At 50.7% G+C, this 16989-nt stretch overlaps 1 protein-coding gene across 2 annotated transcripts; it reads right to left on the bottom strand.

The window, feature by feature from the left end:
• Window positions 1–1828: 1828 nt before the first annotated feature.
• Window positions 1829–14113, bottom strand: TMEM11 (transmembrane protein 11). Of its 2 annotated transcripts, XM_019715971.3 has the most exons (3): window positions 13957–14108; window positions 10806–11095; window positions 1829–2723 (listed from the first exon to the last, which is right to left on the bottom strand). In XM_019715971.3, coding segments are annotated over exons 2-3 (519 nt in total). In that variant the 5' UTR covers window positions 10808–11095; window positions 13957–14108; the 3' UTR covers window positions 1829–2206. The 2 variants fall into 2 exon arrangements, with proteins under 2 accessions (XP_019571530.1, XP_019571529.1); XM_019715970.2 differs by lacking the exon at window positions 10806–11095 and having other exon boundaries at window positions 13957–14113.
• Window positions 14114–16989: the final 2876 nt, after the last annotated feature.

Consider the following 16989-nt stretch of genomic DNA (forward strand, 5'->3'; position numbering starts at 1 on the left):
GGCTCTGCTCTGAAGCTGGAGTGAGCCTGGCAGTTGAGACCCAGGTACTAGGTTAACTGCATGGTCCGTCACTGACGGTCTCCACAGGACTCACGTGTGTGGACTTTGCAGAGGACCCAGCTAACCTGGCCTCTGCTTTCTCTCAGTTGGCAGTTATTTCATGCTGTTTCAAGAGCGTTGTGGCAGGTTCCAGACAAGCACTGCCCACTTGTCAGTGACGTCTATGTAGAGGTGACAGAAATAGGAAAGTCAATGCCAATGGGAGGGCAGGCCGTCCAGATGCAGGGCTGGTTCTGCTGCTATTCTTCCCAGCCGACGGGGGAACTGCTCAAGTGGAGCAGTACCCTGGGATACAACACCCCTGCCCTGCAGCCTACAGCAGCACGACGTCCTCCCCGCCTTGCCATGGGACACGTAACGTACTAACGTGGCATTTCAGAGTCTGGGCTAGTCCACCAAACAAGAACCACTTTGTTCACTGCATGCAACTGGCTTCTATTTCTGGTGATGGCTTCTGCTCAGCTGTCCTGAGATGGCCACTGTGTGTCTAATTCTAGGCACCTCCCCACGAAATCTGCAGGCAGAGCACAGGGCTCCCTTTCCAAATCTGGGCTATTACAAAAATACCTACCATTCCTGCCTAGCAGGCTCAGGAGCCAGCAGTCAGACATCCGAAGGGGTCATAGGCACGTTCGAGATGTCTGTTTGGGATCACTACCAATTTACTGTTGTTCCAGATGGCTAGACTGCCATGTCAACAGGAGTTTTTACCCAACACCATTGGGGCCACCCAGCACTCAGCTGAGTCACTAGTGTCTCTAGGGCCCTTGGAATTAAATCAGTTTCTCAAACTCTGTGGGCCATGGGTACCCTTTGATTTTTTTTTTTTCTATTTTATTTACATATGTGTAAATAAGACCTTATATATATGGCCACTATTTCCAACAAGGAATACCAGGACAATTCAATAAGGAAAGTATTCTTTCCTTTTGAAATCTTTTTAAAGTTCTGAATCTCCCCCAACAAAAAATGGCCCAGTCACCCCGAATGCCTTCCTGTGCTCCCCTTCATTATTGTCTGGTATCAGATCTTCCTGATGGATCCTTTCAAAGGTGAAAAATCAACCTGTTGGCCTCTTAAAGATGGGCCCTTCAGAAGGAAATGCTATGTGACTCTTCAAGGTCAGCCAAGAACAGAGGGCTTAGGAACACTGCACCCAAGGCAGGGGCCCAACTTCTTTGTGGAGGGATAATTTTCCATTTCTCCAAAGCCTGAGAGGGAATGTGGAAGACAGTGCATAATACGCTCCTTGTCATGAGGGAGGAGCATGGGACCGGATCCTATGGAATGAGGGCACCAGGCTGGCGGGTGGGGGTGCTGCAGAGGCTGCGCTCAGGGCTCTTCCCTCATCCTAGGGCCATGGGTGGAACAGCTTCAGTGCTTTAAAAAAATGCAGATGTTAGTTTCTGTGTCCTCCTAAATCAGAATCTGGACAAGAAGTTCCTGGCCCCCGTTCCCCACGTGAATCCAAATGGAGACCCAGTGACCTCTAGGCCCGTCACCCTGTCCTACCATGTTCCTGAACAGCATTTTGCAGCCAGCCTTGGAAACAGGGCTATGGGAGGTGAGACTGCTCTGGGAGGGGTCTGGCCCCAGGACCAGAGTCTAAGCCTGCCTTGTTCAAAGGCCTGTTCTTGCTTCAAGAGGTGGCACCAGGCTGGAGCAGGCTGGCTTCCACGTTGCCCACTCCTTCCACGTGAAGCGGCCACCCAGAGCAGACTGTACAGCAGCAGCTGCACACCGTCACGGAAAGAGAAGACACCTGGAGTTGAAATTCTCATAATTTTAATGGTCAATAGCTTCTGGTTGGCTCTGGATGGTACAGTTAAACAATATACTTAAAGACACCCCCCCGCCCCCAAGCTTGTTCACACCCCTCAGTAGCAATGCCTCCAACATTCCACTGCCCAGTCAGACTTCCACAGCTCAGGCCCCTGTGGGTTACGGAAATCCACATCTTAGTGTGATGAGCTGAAACAACCCTTGGTACATTTGTAATCTGTGTTACTTTTTTTAAAAATAACATATTAAACCAAACAGGTTCCTGGGCTCCGCTGCCTCACAGAGCAAACATGTTACTGTGCAATCTGAATACTCTGTTGTCTCTTGTGGGCTGGGCTGTTTGCTTCTCCCCGTTCTATTGCAATCATACAGCGTAGAGTTCGTAAATCTTCTTTACACAGTACACCAGGGCAGCAAGTGCTATCGTGTTGTGCAGTCTCTTTCTGTGCAAGTCGTCCTTTCGGACCAGCACCACGGGGGTGGAGGAAGTGAGTGTGTGCAGGGGCAGGCGGGACAGTTTATAGGCGTCGTACTCCACTTGGTACTTGCAGCAAGGGTCAAACTGCCAGGAGATCCCGTACAGGCTGCAGCAGGCCAGGCTCAGCACACCAGCAGGCAGGGAGATGTAGTGGGAGTACTCTAAGGGCAGTGCCAACGGGGTGAAGAGGCAGGCGGTGCCCGCCAGCACGGTGGTCTTGTGCAGACAGTTGCCCACGGTGATCCAGCGGGCAGTCTCGTCACCAATGCGGGTGGGCTCGATCACGATGTACTTGTACTGGGCTTCCAGGGCCTGCTCCAGCTCGTACTCAAACTGGTCTTGCGCGTTCTCCCCATTGTAGATCTCGTGCACGATGTAACAGTCTGTGGCCGACAAGCTCACCCTTATGATGAAGGGGCGGGAGAAAGAGGAGATAGTCAGGTTGGAAGCACTTACTACGTTTCTTTGCTGAGACGCTGGGGGGAAGGCCAGGGAGGGGAAGTCTGGGCCTCAGGCTCAGCAGACCCTGAGCTCTTGAAGGTACCACACCCCACGTATGTTTTATCTCACTTAGAACCCAACAGTCAAGATAATCAGTAAAGAATTGTTTCTCTGAAAGAATCAAATAATGAAACACAAAAGATGCAGGAAAAGGACTACCCTGATCTCTGAGATGACAACCTACAACATGTACTGGGCCTAATGCAGTGAGTGCACTGACAGGTCTGTGAGTTAGTTAGCAGACGAGCCCCCAGGAAACGAGTTCAGCCTTGAATCACATGAGCACACAACAGAAGCCCAAGGTCAGCAAGATGAAATCTGCTCTTGGTTAGTCAGAACAATTGCAGCAGGATTGTTCGATGAAAACCAGCAGACCCCGGAGACGTAATGCCAAACACCCTGCCCTTTGCATGCTTCGAAAGCAGTCATCCTAGGCCTGCAGCACACACGGTAAATAGGGTCACCTTTGCCTTGAGTGACTGAGAACCAAACTCCTCTGACCCTTGCAGAACAAGCTGCATAAAGCTCCTCCCAAGGCCAGCAAGCCCAGGAACCCCAGCCCACTGCTTAGAAAAAGAAGCCCTTCAATTAGGAAAAGACAACATCTAAAGACAGTAAAGACTCTGAAATTTAGTGGACATAAGGATCCCTTGAGGGCCCCCAGATGTGCCCACCCTTTCTGATCCTGTAGGCCCAGGACTCTCTGTTTTGCCAGTAAATGCTTCTCACTCACATAAGAAACACCATTCACAAACGCCCACTTCACGGGCTGAGCCGATCTGACTTTCCCCCCGGGACTAGGGATGGCTAATAGGACCCTCACCGCAGAACCTTAAGGAAGGCTCAGCTCCGCATCAAGACCAAGACCAAGGAGCCCCGAGGGGCCTTCTAGGTAGTTTCAGGATTCTGTCTGAGGCCTCTGCAGTGCAAACTTCTTATCCAGAGCAGAATCTTCCCACACCCCCGATGGGCCTGTGCACACCTTGTCATTTTCATTTGGCTTGTTTCAGCCTGTCCAGGTCTTTCTAAAGCTCCATACTACCGTCCAGCACACAGTTTCTCCTAGTTTTCTGTTATCTGTTCATCTGATAATCCTTTAGCCCACCCCCTGAGGGACGCTGATAGACACAGCTCTTGAGGCTGCAGCAAGTGGCTTAACTTAACCCCTATTATTACCAGACTGTGCAGAACCATCTTCTTTCTGTCTCATGCCTCAGTGAAAAGTAGCCCCTTCCCTTCTGCAAGCCCTGGTCCCCCGTCAGAAAGGATGAGGCCCAGGGACCCTCATCTGGCTCCTCGTGATCACTGCCCCCCCCCCCAAGTCCATACGCCTGCAGCTTGGGCCCTGGATCAGTGTGCTGGGCCCCACCAGGGTGAACGTGGCCCACCCACCCGAGCTCCGATCGTCCGAGGAGAAGCACAGCCCTCAGTGCTCAGCGGGTCCGGCACGTGCACACCACAGGGCGTGCTGTTCGGAGTCACGCCAGGGGAGCTGGGCTCAGAGCGTCCTGGTCAGTGAGTACACGCATTAGGCCAGTGAAGGCTTTTAAACAAGGTCGCCCCCTAGGACCTCGGAGTTCAGCATTAAGGTAGTGCCAGCCCTCCTTCAAAGATGAAAACAATTCCATGTTAAGGGTGGTGGAAACTGGATTGTCAGGGGCAAACTTCAAGGAAAAGACGGGATCAGAGAGCGAGACCATAAAGACAGACCATCAGGAGCTCCTTCTTACTATTCATTCCCAGGCAGGATTCAGCACAGTAAAAGCTACTTTTAGCAAATAAGTAAGCAAATCTAGGAAGCAAGGTTTCACAAGGTTTCACTCTCACTCCTGTTGGATAAATGACTAATGCTCTCCTGTGGTCACATTAGAAACAAATTAGAAGTTGTTGGTAATGGACTGGTAGTGTCACCAAGTGCAGAGGAAGGAGTGTCCTCCAGAAAGGGCCTCCACTCACAAGTGGGGCCACTTTAACAAAAGGCACTGGCTGGGCTCAGGCGGCAGGAATTCTATCCTGAGAAGAGCACTGATTCGGCTGCTCAGGGAAGCCTCCTAATTAGATCCCAGGCCCTAATGAGACTGCACTTGGGAGTCATTCCCCAGGGGTCGGACAAGAAGCCTAAACATGGGCGCTGCCCACGCACCTGCTCTGCTGCCAGTGACCAGGCTGCCTTTCCGGGGTGAGTTCATGAGCCATTTCTGTAAGAACCCACCTGAAGTTTATGAAATGGGAAACGCCGGGTTTCCCCTTGGAAGACCTTTGTGGAGTTTTCTATTTGGTTTTAATTCAGAGGTAAGAGAGCAATCATTTCAGCGACTAGGCCCAGGCAGAATTCAGCACTTTAGAAACCACTTTAGCAAACCTAAGAGGAAGTCACAAGACACGAAAGTCACTGGTAACAGGCTGCCTGCCCCAGGCACATCATGCTTCCTGGAGCGCCATGTCTTCTGTGGGCAGCTCACCCCTCTCCTATCCATCTCTGGAAACCAACTCTCCATCGTGTGAAGACAAAAGCATCATCCGGACGTAACTGCCCAGGCACCTGCAGACAAGGCAGGCCCAGCTGCCAGCCCAGCCAGCAGTGCCGTCCGCTAAGCACCTCCTTACATAAAGCCAAACCCGCTACACCCAGTGCAGGAATGGGAGTCTTCCTTTCTACTGGGAAAGGCTGAAAACTTAAGTCTAGAGATTTCTAGGATTCCCTTGTCCAAGGGAACAGCAACATTGAGAACATGGACGCACAAATAGGGAGCCCCCTTTATCAGCACCCACCCTTCCACCTAGGCTGTGGCAGCCGGGGCGCCACCTGCCCCCGTCAGCACCCACCCCTTCCACCTAGGCTGTGGCAGCCGGGGCGCCACCTGCCCCCGTCAGCACCCACCCCTTCCACCTGGGCTGTGGCAGCCGGGGCGCCACCTGCCCCCGTCAGCACCCACCCCTTCCACTTGGGCTGTGGCAGCCGGGGCGCCACCTGCCCGTCAGCACCCACCCCTTCCACCTGGGCTGTGGCAGCCGGGGTGCCACGTGCCCCCGTCAGCACCCACCCCTTCCACCTGGGCTGTGGCAGCCGGGGCGCCACCTGCCCGTCAGCACCCACCCTTCCACCTGGGCTGTGGCAGCCGGGGCGCCACCTGCCTGTCAGCACCCACCCTTCCACCTGGGCTGTGGCAGCCGGGGCGCCACCTGCCCCTGCACATGGAGGTTTCCAGGCTGCCCAGACCAGCAGGTGCAGTTCTGCACGGGTGAGAAAAGCTGTTACTTCAGGAACCTGGGGGCCGAGGCTGCCCAGGAGAGCACCATATCTACAGCGGCCCTGCTACCCAGCGCCCACCCACATATGGCTTGCTTGTTTCTGGGTCAAATGAAACCCAACTAAGGAAACCCAGCCAACCCCCAATTTGAACCCTGGTACAAGAGATTTTTTAAAAAAGCTAATTGGAATCCTAAGGGACTATATTTTTAGGCTTCCTAAGGGACTATATTTTTGCTTTCACAGCAGGTGTGAAATGACCAGTAAAATAAAAAGTGTTTTTTTAAAAAAGAGAGCACTGATAATGGAAGTCTCTAAGAAATACAGTTGAGTGTCAAGGCAAGTTCAGAACAGTGTGTATGGTATGCTACCTTTAGTGTGTACGTGTGTGTGTGTGTGTGTGTATATTATATATATAGTTTTTGTTGTTGCTGACAGTAAATCAAATTTGTGCTCACAGATTTGGGCTTTTATATGTACAGGACACTTCTGGACATATATACAAAGACCTAAGAATGATGTCCCTGGGGAAGTAAGCGGCTCTGGAAGGAAAGGGGGTCCCTTTTTACCAAATGCTTGGAACCTGTAGTACTTACGGAACAAGGTTACTCTCCTGAACACCCTCTGCCAGCGCCGAGATCACTCTGCACGTTGAGCCCGTAACTAGCATGTGGAGCACAGCACCCACCCATCTGAGCGCCAGTTAACTGCTGCACACGCTGCTGCGCTCTGATCCTGCCTCCTCTTCTGCCTGAAACCCTCTTCTGCTTTGAATCTGCTCTGGTGGGCCTCAGGGAATACTCATTAAAGGACTCCCCTTAGAAACACCGGCTTTCCAGTGAAAAGGTGGCCATCATGAGGAATCACAGGGCAAACTCCATTTCCCCTGGGATCTGGGCACCTCTGGTACCCCGAACCATTGCAAAGAAGGTCTCAAAGGAATCTGTGATTACAGAAGTAGTTTCAAACATGGGATCCAAAGTCTGGAGACACCTCCCCAAAAGTCAGAGCTGCACGAAAATGTTCAGAGCAGCACTGTCCGGTGAGAGCAAAAAATGATGAGTGACCTGAGATAAACTGTGATGTCCTCCACAGAGTGAAAAATTCACAGCTGAATCCCTGCACGGAAGGTGAAGGGGAACACAGGTGCAGAACACACAGGGGTATTTCACATACACGATTCGAAAGCACACGGCACTAAAGGGTGTATTTAGGAATGTTTCCATGTACGGTAACTAGGAAGAAAAGCAAGGAAATGATAACTCAGGGGCAAGGCGGCGTCTGCCTGGCGGGGGGCGGGAGGCTGTGTGGGCCAAGATAACGCTAGTTTTCTACTTCTTAAGCTCAGTGGCGATGACACAAGTTTATTAATTTTTTAAATTATGGCAAAATACAACAAAGTTTACTGTCGTAACCGTTTTTAAGTGTCCAGGTCGATAATGCTAAGTAACTTACCCTGTTGAGCAGCCCGTCTCCAGAACGTTCTCGTCTTGCCAAACTAGAACTCCACCCATCAAACAACTTCCACCCTCATCATCTACTTTCTATCTCTGCATGTGACTGTTTTAGGTGCCTCATGTAAGAGGAATCGTGCAGTACTTGTCCTTTTGTGACTGGCTTATTTCACTTGGCATAATGTTTTCAAGGTTCATCCATGTTACAAGGCATGTGTCAGAATTTCCCTCCTTTTTAAAGATGAATAATATTCCAGTGTATGTATAAGCCACATTTTCTTTACCCCTTCATCCATTGATAGACACTTTTGAGTTATTTCTACCTTCTAGCTATTGTGAATAATACTATCAACACAGGTGTAAAAGTATCTGTTCAAGTCTCTGCCTTCAATTCCTTTGGATATAGACCTAGAAATGGAAACGTTGGATCACATGGTAGTTCTATTTTTCCTTTTTTTGAGGAACCACCGTACTGTTTTCCACAGCAGCTGCACCGTTTTACATTCCTACCAACAGTCTAATTTCTCCACACCCTCAGCAACACTGTTGTTTTTAATAGTAGCCATCCTGATAGGTGTGAGGTGGTCTCACTGTGATTTGTACTTTTTCTAATAACAGCTTTATTCAGTTAGTATTCACATACCATACAATTCACACATTTAAAATGTATGATTCAATGGCTCAGCACTTTCATCAAGTTATACAACAAACACCACAATTTTGGAACATTTTATCCCCAAAAGAAACCCTATCAATTCCCATTTTCTCCAGCTCTTCCGGCTGCTGGCAGCCACCAATCTACTTCCTGCTCTGTGGGTTTGCCTATTCTGGACATTTCACGTACATGTACCCACAAAGTACGGTGGCTTTTGTGACTGGCTTCTTTCATTTAGCATGTTCAACAGCCCTGTATCCCTGGGGGTGAAGAGACCAGAGAGCCATGGGCCCTGCACAGCCGAGGAGAGCAGGAGGCGCCCACTTCCACTCCAGCAGCTTCTGGGCACCTGCAGAAACGCCTGCACTTGCGGGGAGCAAGCCCCCAATCACAGCCAGGCAGCTTGTCATGGGTGAAGTGTCATCTGGCCTCCCAGCCCTGCAGTCCTCCCGGTGAGGATGAGGAGGATGATTCCCTCTCCACCTTGCACACCAGCAAGCACTGGCCAGGCTGCCCTGCAAGCCACCAGCCTTTTCTGGTCACACTGGAACGAGAACCAAACCCCCCTCAGTGGAAGCACTTGCTTCAGGCCCACTTCCTGGAGTGGCCCAGGGGCTCCCAGTCCGGACAGAGGTGTGAACTACACAAGGATGTCGATTCCGAGCTCCTCGAAAGCGAGAATGTGTTTTCATCACAGTATCCCCAGCACCCAGCCCGAATGTGACAGGTTCCCAACACGCATCAGTGGAAGTACATTTGAAATGAGTGACAGGAGAAGAAAAACAATTACAGTAATTAAAAGAACCAGTGGCTGAAAAATTAAACTGGGTCCATATGCACGTTGCATTCCACTCACCATGTTTCCCTGAATTAGGCCTTATGTTCAGGGGCTGTCCTCCTGAAAAATCATGCTAGGGCTCATTTTCCGGTTAGGTCTGATTTTGGGGAAACAACGGTAGTGAGCATGTGGTCCCTTGATCACCTGTGATCTGTGAGGTGCTGGAGTCTACCTGTACCCCAGGTGCAGGAAAACCCAGTCTGCGCTAACCAAAAACTGCTTCCTCGGGAGCCAGAGAGAGCAGTACAATACTATGCTGCAGATGTAAAGGCCAGTTAGGACAAAAAGGCACAGCATGTAGCCCCAAATATTGAGGACAGTTCCAAACAGGCCAAGGAACTTGCACAGGGCGCCTGGCATTTTCATGTTTCAGAGACAACCACATGCAAGAGAACCCTTTCCTCCCCTGCTGTGGGAACAACAGTCAAGTGGCCTGGATTCAAGTTCCCTCTCAGTCACTCACTGGCTTTGTATCCGAGGGCAAAACGCCTTGCTGCTCTCAGCCAGCCTCCCTGGTGTCAAATGGAGCAGAAGCGCTAGCTGTCCCGGAGGGCGGCAGTGAAGACAGGATGGGGGCTGGGTGTGCAAAGCAATGTGACAGCTGCAAAGCACCACCCAGTGTAAGGCCTATGCAGCTGTTGAAATTAATTAAAGTGAAGTAAAACCTAAACATGCAGTTCCTCAGACACAGGAGCCACATTTCAAATGCGTGCTCACCACACGTGGCTAACGGCTACTCCAGTGGACAGCCCTGTGACAGAACTGTTATGACTAGTAAGTGATTATTGGCTTTCCTAAGACCTCGCTGGCCCAGGAACTTGCTGCTGGTGCCAGAGACAGACGCAGTGGCAGCTGGGGGTTCCTGTGCGCACTCACTCCGTGGTACTGGCCACTCCTCCCACGGCCCTCACTGAGGGGCACGTCCGCACACGCACGCGTGCACACGCCCAGGCAGGGAAGCCCAACTCAGGCTTGGTCTCTGCCACCGCCTCACCTCCCTGGACATAAGACCATCCCTCTCTTCATCACAAAGTTGAGCCTGCACTGGAATGAGGCCTCAAGGACTAAACCACAGAGGCACAAGCTGAAATCCAGATTGCCTGAGTGAATCCAGGAAAACAAATTCACCACAGAAAGGATGAACCTTAGCGGATCCTAACCTACAATATCCAAGGTCTGGGATCATAAGCGTGCACAACTCCACCTTCTGGCAGCCAGCTAAGCAGACACACAAGCCTTGGGGCTGCACACCTACAGACTTGGCTGCAGAGGCTGTGCCTTCATGGCTCAGCCAGACCAGGAGGAAACAAACATTTCCACTACACACTACAGCAGAATGGGAGTCTTTCAAAAGAAATAAAATACCCCAAACTCTTAGGGGTCCTCACAAATAAAAGGACTAGATCAGAACAAGGGGAATGTGTGCCACCTGCCCACATGGCTCATGGACCATCTGTTCAGCTGGACTGAGAACGAAACCCTCCACCGGCCACCCAGGACCACATCTGTCACAGATTAAAGCAAAGCTGTCAAGGATCAAGTCCCGAGGAATAAAGCATGCTGCAGAAAGATGTGGAAGAACCCCCCAGAACTGGCTACCTGAAAATGCTGGAGCAGATGGCTGCGCACATCAGGGGAGGGTCAGGCCACAGCAAAATCATTTCACCCTAAAACCTGAACATTCAGTTCAGCAGCCAAGCCCTCTGACCACCCCAGGCCTTTCCAGAATCAGATCAAACACACCTTCACATGATAAAAACGGACTGAGAGCACATGGCTATACTCACATTCCAACAACACGGAGAACTCAGGGATGCTCAGGGGCCCTGAGGAAGTGCAGACAAGCACCCCAAGGGGCAGGTGGACTGTCTGTGAGCTGGTCCGGTTGCCACCCAAGTGGCAGAACACACAGATACCTGCACTGGGCCTTCCTAGATGGGCAAGTGTGTCTCAAAGACGCCGACAGGATAAGTGGCAATCTGTTTCGTGTGCTTGACGCCAGTGTGCTGAATTTTGGACAAGAATTCAGGTTACAGCTCAGAGTCTGATGTTCTTCATTACAAACACTGTTGAGTCCCTGGATTTAATGGAGTGGAGAGAAAAATCAACATGCAAGCAGCTTTCATTTTGCTATTTCCACCCCTTTCCTATTCTGGTCTAGAGCAGCATAGTCCTATCCCTACTGTACAGTGGATATGCTCTGTATCTGTGCTCTCCAACACTCACAGTCACGTGCGGTTACCAAGCGCTTGAAATGTGGCTAGTGTAACTGAGGAGCTTAATTTTTCATTTTATTTCATTTTAATTAATTTACATTTAATTGCCACACGTGACTAGAGGCTACTGAATTAACTCAGCTCTAAACTCAAGCACCAAGTAAAGAAAGAATCCACACACTGTATTCTAAACTCGACCCTCATTACCACACAGCTGACGACAGTAATTCTTGTGGACAGGCTGGCACCAGGAAGGGCCTTTAAATACAAGACATGCTTTGGAGTTCACAGCCACTGGCAAATCTGGAAAGTTTGCCCAAAGCACTGCTCTGCTCCAGCCCTTGCCCAAAAATCAGAAAATGTTTCCTTCAGTTTCAGCATAAAGCTGATTCCAACCAGGTGTGTACAGCAACTCAGGAAAGTGGTTTTACAATGTGGGGCTGAGATCTGAGTCAGCACAAATGTGACATGGAACAAAGTCATTTAAGAGAGCCATAAACAACCTACTTCAGTCATAAGAGCCAATAATATGCTCAGGCCTCATAATCTGTGGTGCCTGCCAATCAATTAATCCAACCTGCCCCACCCAGTCTTCCCGCCCCCTGAGCAGGACTGAAGAAGTGAGCTAGCTGTGGGAGATGGGGGACTGGCGGGGTTATGTTTCCATCGCCTGCCCAGCATGGGAAGCTCTTAGGGAAACCAGGCTTCTCCAACAGAGCCAAGCTAGGGCCTCACAGCAACGGCAAAAGGAATCCGGAATCCCCAAGCGTTACCTTGAGGGGAGACAGATGGTGCAAACAGAGAGGTACCCCTCTCCATGGTGCATTATCTGGGAGGAGAGGTGGGGTCGCCCAAACCACAAAACCAGATGGCCCGCTCCTGGCTAACACACAACATCTGCATGTGTGAGCAGAGCCTTCAGTTATAGGCTAAAGGCTGCAACCTGAACACCTAAGACCAGGCAGGAAACTGCAGTGAGTCAAGCTGTCATGTGAGGAATGATGAACTAGAAAGCACTTGTTCTGACCAAAAAAGTTGGTCACTACTCAGCTTTTCGGAGTTTTCTGTGAAATCTTTCAAATTATATGCATTTGCAAGTACGCTTATAAACTCTTAAAAACTTAGGTCAACAGTCAAGGACTGGACTCAGCCTATGGGCTGGTTTGCAAACTCAGTTTTGAATTAACGATTGTCTCAAACCAAGGAGGAAAAAATCCCCAGTATCTAATTTCTTAGATCGGTAAAAGCTGAACGACCACTTTATGATGTCTGGGGCATCCCCATTTGGCCCTTTGAGTTGTTTTTATCCAGTAAGGAGGATTGCCGTTGTCTCTGATACTCTTTAAGTTTTCTAACAGGTTATTTCCTATTTCTAAAGGATTAATATTTGCAATAAAGATCTTGAAAATGTTTGCTAGTTTTTAATGCCATCTGGAAATCATTGAGATCACTTCTTTATTTCTATGGTCTGATCTAAGAAATACAAGGTGGTGGTTGGAAAACAAAAACATCTGCTGGCTATTCAATGCTTTTCCAAGGAAGAGGAAATGCGGAAAGGACAATGATGGATAACTCAGAGCTCAAGAATAAAATACAAGTTCAAGGGGTCCGTCTGTAACAACTACCAAACACGAAGAATCTTCTGGGCTGGGAAAACCATCTACAGGCAACAGCAATAAATATGTGACAGAATCAGTCAAAGAAAGCAACAATGCAGAGTAGAGCAGTTGAGAGAAAGGGGATGAAGAGAGAAAGAGAACTTTTCTGTTTAACAGTCTTCACCAAAAAGACAAAAAAAGGAAACAACAAACTTTCCTTTCTTGCTGACCTCTGCTATGCCACTCATACCATAACAGAATCCACAGGACAACAATGCAGGGGACTCCACCAACACACATCCTTTCCCAAACTTCTAGTGGCTTCTACTAGCTGAAACTGCTTTCCAGAAGCAAAAACTAAATTCGACACGAAAAACTACTCCAATCTCATTTTCTAGAAATCATTTCTCCAAATCGAGATCCACTTGGAAGACACAAGCTTCCTGCTCCCTAGTCACACACCATTCATTAGGAAAGGTCACTTTAAAGGACTTCCAGGGCAGGGGCGCTGGCAGAAAACCCTCGAAAAGTCGTAAGAATCCCCCCTCGAGGAAGCGACGCCTCTCGGCCCGAGATACGAGCGGGGAAGGTTACAGCCCCTCCCCCGACCAACGTGCAGCCCACACTGCCCTTCCCGCAGGCCCGCTCCGCGAGGGCTCCCCTTCCTTCTCGCTCCCGGGGCCGATCCTCGCCACGTCAGGGGCCGCGGCCGAAACGGCCCGCGTGCGGCTTGGCAGGGAGGGAGCCTCGGACGCCGCTCGGCCCGCGGGCAGCGCGGCGGGTCCCTCGGGCCTGCGCGGGGCCCGAGTCCTGTCCACGCGGCCCGGCCTCGGCCCAGACCGTGCACGGCCGCGGCCCACCTCGCCCGGCCCCGCCATCGCCTCCTTCCCTGAGCCGTCCGCGGAGGCCGCTTCGGCCCGGCTCGAGGGGGCGCCGGTTCCCACCCGGATCCCGGATGGGCCAGGACTGGAACCCCGCGTGCCCAGCGCGGGGACGGGAGGGTGGGCGAGAAGGGGTGGCCCGGGAACTAAGGCAGGGAGAGCGCTGCAGCCCTGGGAGGCCTCACTGGCTCACCGGCTCCTAGGCCACATGCTCTGGGGAAGCAACAAGGTCCCGTATCTCACCTCTCTCGGGCGCTACCGCCACTGCTGCCCGGGCCAAGGCGCCTCCTTCCCCACGCGGCCATCTTGGAGACACTCTGCTCGCAAATGTCTCGCGCCAAGGCGGCCTCGGGATAGCAGGCGGGCGGAAGGGAAGTGTAGTTCGGGCCGCATCCAGGGCCAGCGGGGAAGGTGGGACGTGAGCCCACCCGGACTGCAATGCCCACAATGCACCGCGCGCGGGAAAGCCCCGCCTCCTCGAGGTTGTCTGGAAAATGTAGTCTTCACCCCGGGCGGAGTGCAAGGGGCAGTCCTGGGCAGGGTCCTATTGAGGGCTCAGTTTTAGAAGTTAAAATCCCCAAAGTTCACAGCGTGAGAATCACAGGCGCATACCTGTTTGTACGTCCTGGGGTTTCGAGAGCAAGGAGTTGAAGAAGAGTGGAAAGGAAGGTGCCTACAACTCCCAGAGCGCCGCGCGGGAGGCGTTCCGGTGTCGCCTGCTGCCATCGCCGAGGGGGCGCCGGTCTTTCTGTGAGGCAATCCCACCGCTTTCCAGCCCGGCGGGTTGCTGGAGCGTCCAGCCCTGCCCCTCGGCATCGCCCTCCGCGAAGGCGGCCGGACCTGCCCTTGACAGCTGCCTCTGACCGTTAAGGTCACCGAAGGGCGGGAGTCGCCCCCGGGTCCTCTAGGAGACAGTTGCTGCTCCGACTCCATTCCCCCAAAGTCTCTGGACTCCAGGGATACTTTGGAGACAAGACAGATGGGGTCCCTGCTGCATAGAGAGGTCCTTGCTTGCAAGCTGTTGGAAGAGAGTCTGAAAGCGAAGAAAGAAATATAACGTGATCATTGCCCTGAAAGAAATAGGGTTCTGCGTGAGAGAAAAGCCCATTTTCGATATGGTCGCTGAGACCCCTTTCCGTGCCTGCCGCACACCACACTCAGGTCCTGGCCGCAGTGACGTGAACATAATCTTGTATTTCGGTGTCTTTGAAGGCATGTGTTGGGCGAATCATCCCGCCTGACGAGAGCCCTGTCCAGGATCTGCAGTTTTCCTTCCTGGACGCTGCTGTAGATCAGTCAGCACGGACTAAGCGAACCCCGTGATTCCGAGATGCCGCTCCCTCAGACCTGAGGATCACTTGGGAGGATCATTTGCACCTTTTGAACTTCTAGTGCAGTACCTCTTCTCTGTTCTCTACAGGCAATGTTGCTAGACGTTAGTTGGTCCCATACATATGTGAGCAACTCATGCCAAAATCTGTTCCACATTCAGAAGGAGCACAGCAACTCTTCTCAACACCCAAATCTGGGGGAATTTGGCAAGCTAGGGCAGGAGGGCTGTCAGGTGCAGGTGCGATTCGTCACTGAGGATTCCTCAGCTCTCATTCTACAATAGTTTTAAATGTTTGAAATTCTCAGCCCCTCATTACCTACAAGACGAAATTTAAGCTCCTTAGCACAATCTGGAAGCCCCTCTGTAGTCTGGAGGTTGCTTACCTCTCCAGCTTCAACTGCCTCTCTTTCCTGCCTGAAAATTGCCAGGCTACACAATGTGGGGGGTTTGTAAGTCCCTAGATGTTCCATGCTTTGCCTAAAATGCCTTTTTCTCCCAGTCAACTATGCTTTTAGACCTTGGGCCTGTCTGACCCCTCAGAAGTACGTACTTGCTCTTCCTGTTGGGTAACAGAAGTGCCAATATGTAGCATGTGCTAGAGACCTCTGAACAATTACCATGTTGCCTTGTCACTGCATATAGATAGGTCTGTTTTCTCTGGACCAATGTCGTGATTAAGAGGGTTCCTAGGGATTCTAGAACAGCTGAGTTTGAAGCCTGGCTCCATACTCTGATCTGGGGCTGCTTATATGTAACCTCTGTTTCTCAGCTTCCTTGTTTGTAACATGGGGGTGATACCAGTACCTCTTTTTAGAGGACTGCTGTGAGTATTGCCTGAAATGACACATACATGGAACTTAGAACAGCACACACTGTAACAGTGAGAACTGATGGGCATATTGTGCCAAGCCCTTTTCTAAATATTTTAAGTAATTTAACTCTTTTGATCTTCAAAACAACCCTGTGACAGTGATATTGTTAATATCAACATTCTTATTTTGCAAATGAAGAAACCAAGTTCCAGAGAACCTGAGTGACTTGCCAAGGTCACACTGCCAGTCACGAATGGCACCAGCATTTGAACCCAAACTGTCTGGTAGTAGAGACTATGATATGCTATGGTGCCTCTCAGGAAGAGCTCGGAAATGCCATTGTCGCCATTAATGAGGACAGTCCATCTCATGCCAACATCTAGCGCACAGAGGAAATGTAAGTGCTCAAGTCAAATGTGGACCTAGGATAATCTTCCCATCTGCTAACTTCTAACATGTCATCTGCTTCCGGTCTGCTGACTTGAGCTGAGCTTTCCAGAAAGTTGCCTCTTGATCACTATTACTGCACAGACATCTTCTGGAAGATTCATAGGCAGGGTGATTCACTCAGCATGTAATAACTGAGCACCCATGGAGAGCAAAGCCTAAATGGTGGAAATTGGGACTCCCATGTGCTACCATGCAGTGGACACTCCTGACAAGACCCCTAAACTGCTAGCAAAGAGGCAGCCTGTGGGAAGACAGGTCCTGGCTGATCCTCAAAAACAATCTGCCCTTTTTCTTATTACCCTTTTCATTCATTCATTCTTCTAGCAAATAATTATTGAGTGCACACTCAGTGCCAGGCCCTCTTAGGCACAAGAGACACAGCAGTTAGTAAGACAAACACTGTTCCTGGTTTCATGGACTTTCTAGCCCAGTGGGATAAAAAGCTAAGTACATAAATATTTTCAGAGAATGACAATTAAGAAGAAATTAAGCAGGATTATGTAACAGAATGACCTGGAGATTACGGGTGGCTACAGAAGGTCTCTTTCAAGGGGTAACATTTTCATGGAACCTGAATGAAAAGAACGAGTGTGGACATGAAGAGCTGAAGACAGAATGTTCTGCACAGAGAGAATAGGTGTGAAGGCGCTGGAGGGTGAGTGAGTTTGATGTGTTTCAGGA

This window comes from Rhinolophus sinicus, chromosome 12 (genome assembly GCF_057876585.1).
Source record: "Rhinolophus sinicus isolate RSI-liver-muscle chromosome 12, RSI-T2T, whole genome shotgun sequence".
Classification (NCBI taxonomy): domain Eukaryota; kingdom Metazoa; phylum Chordata; class Mammalia; order Chiroptera; family Rhinolophidae; genus Rhinolophus; species Rhinolophus sinicus.

Excerpts from the sequence above, each read along its gene's own strand:
- TMEM11 (XM_019715970.2), bottom strand. The coding sequence starts at position 14,018 with ATGGCCGCGTGGGGAAGGAGGCGCCTTGGCCCGGGCAGCAGTGGCGGT. Across the intron at positions 2,724-13,956 it reads GGCGGTAGCGCCCGAGAGAG|GGTGAGCTTGTCGGCCACAG; the intron begins GTGAGATACGGG and ends CTTCATCATAAG.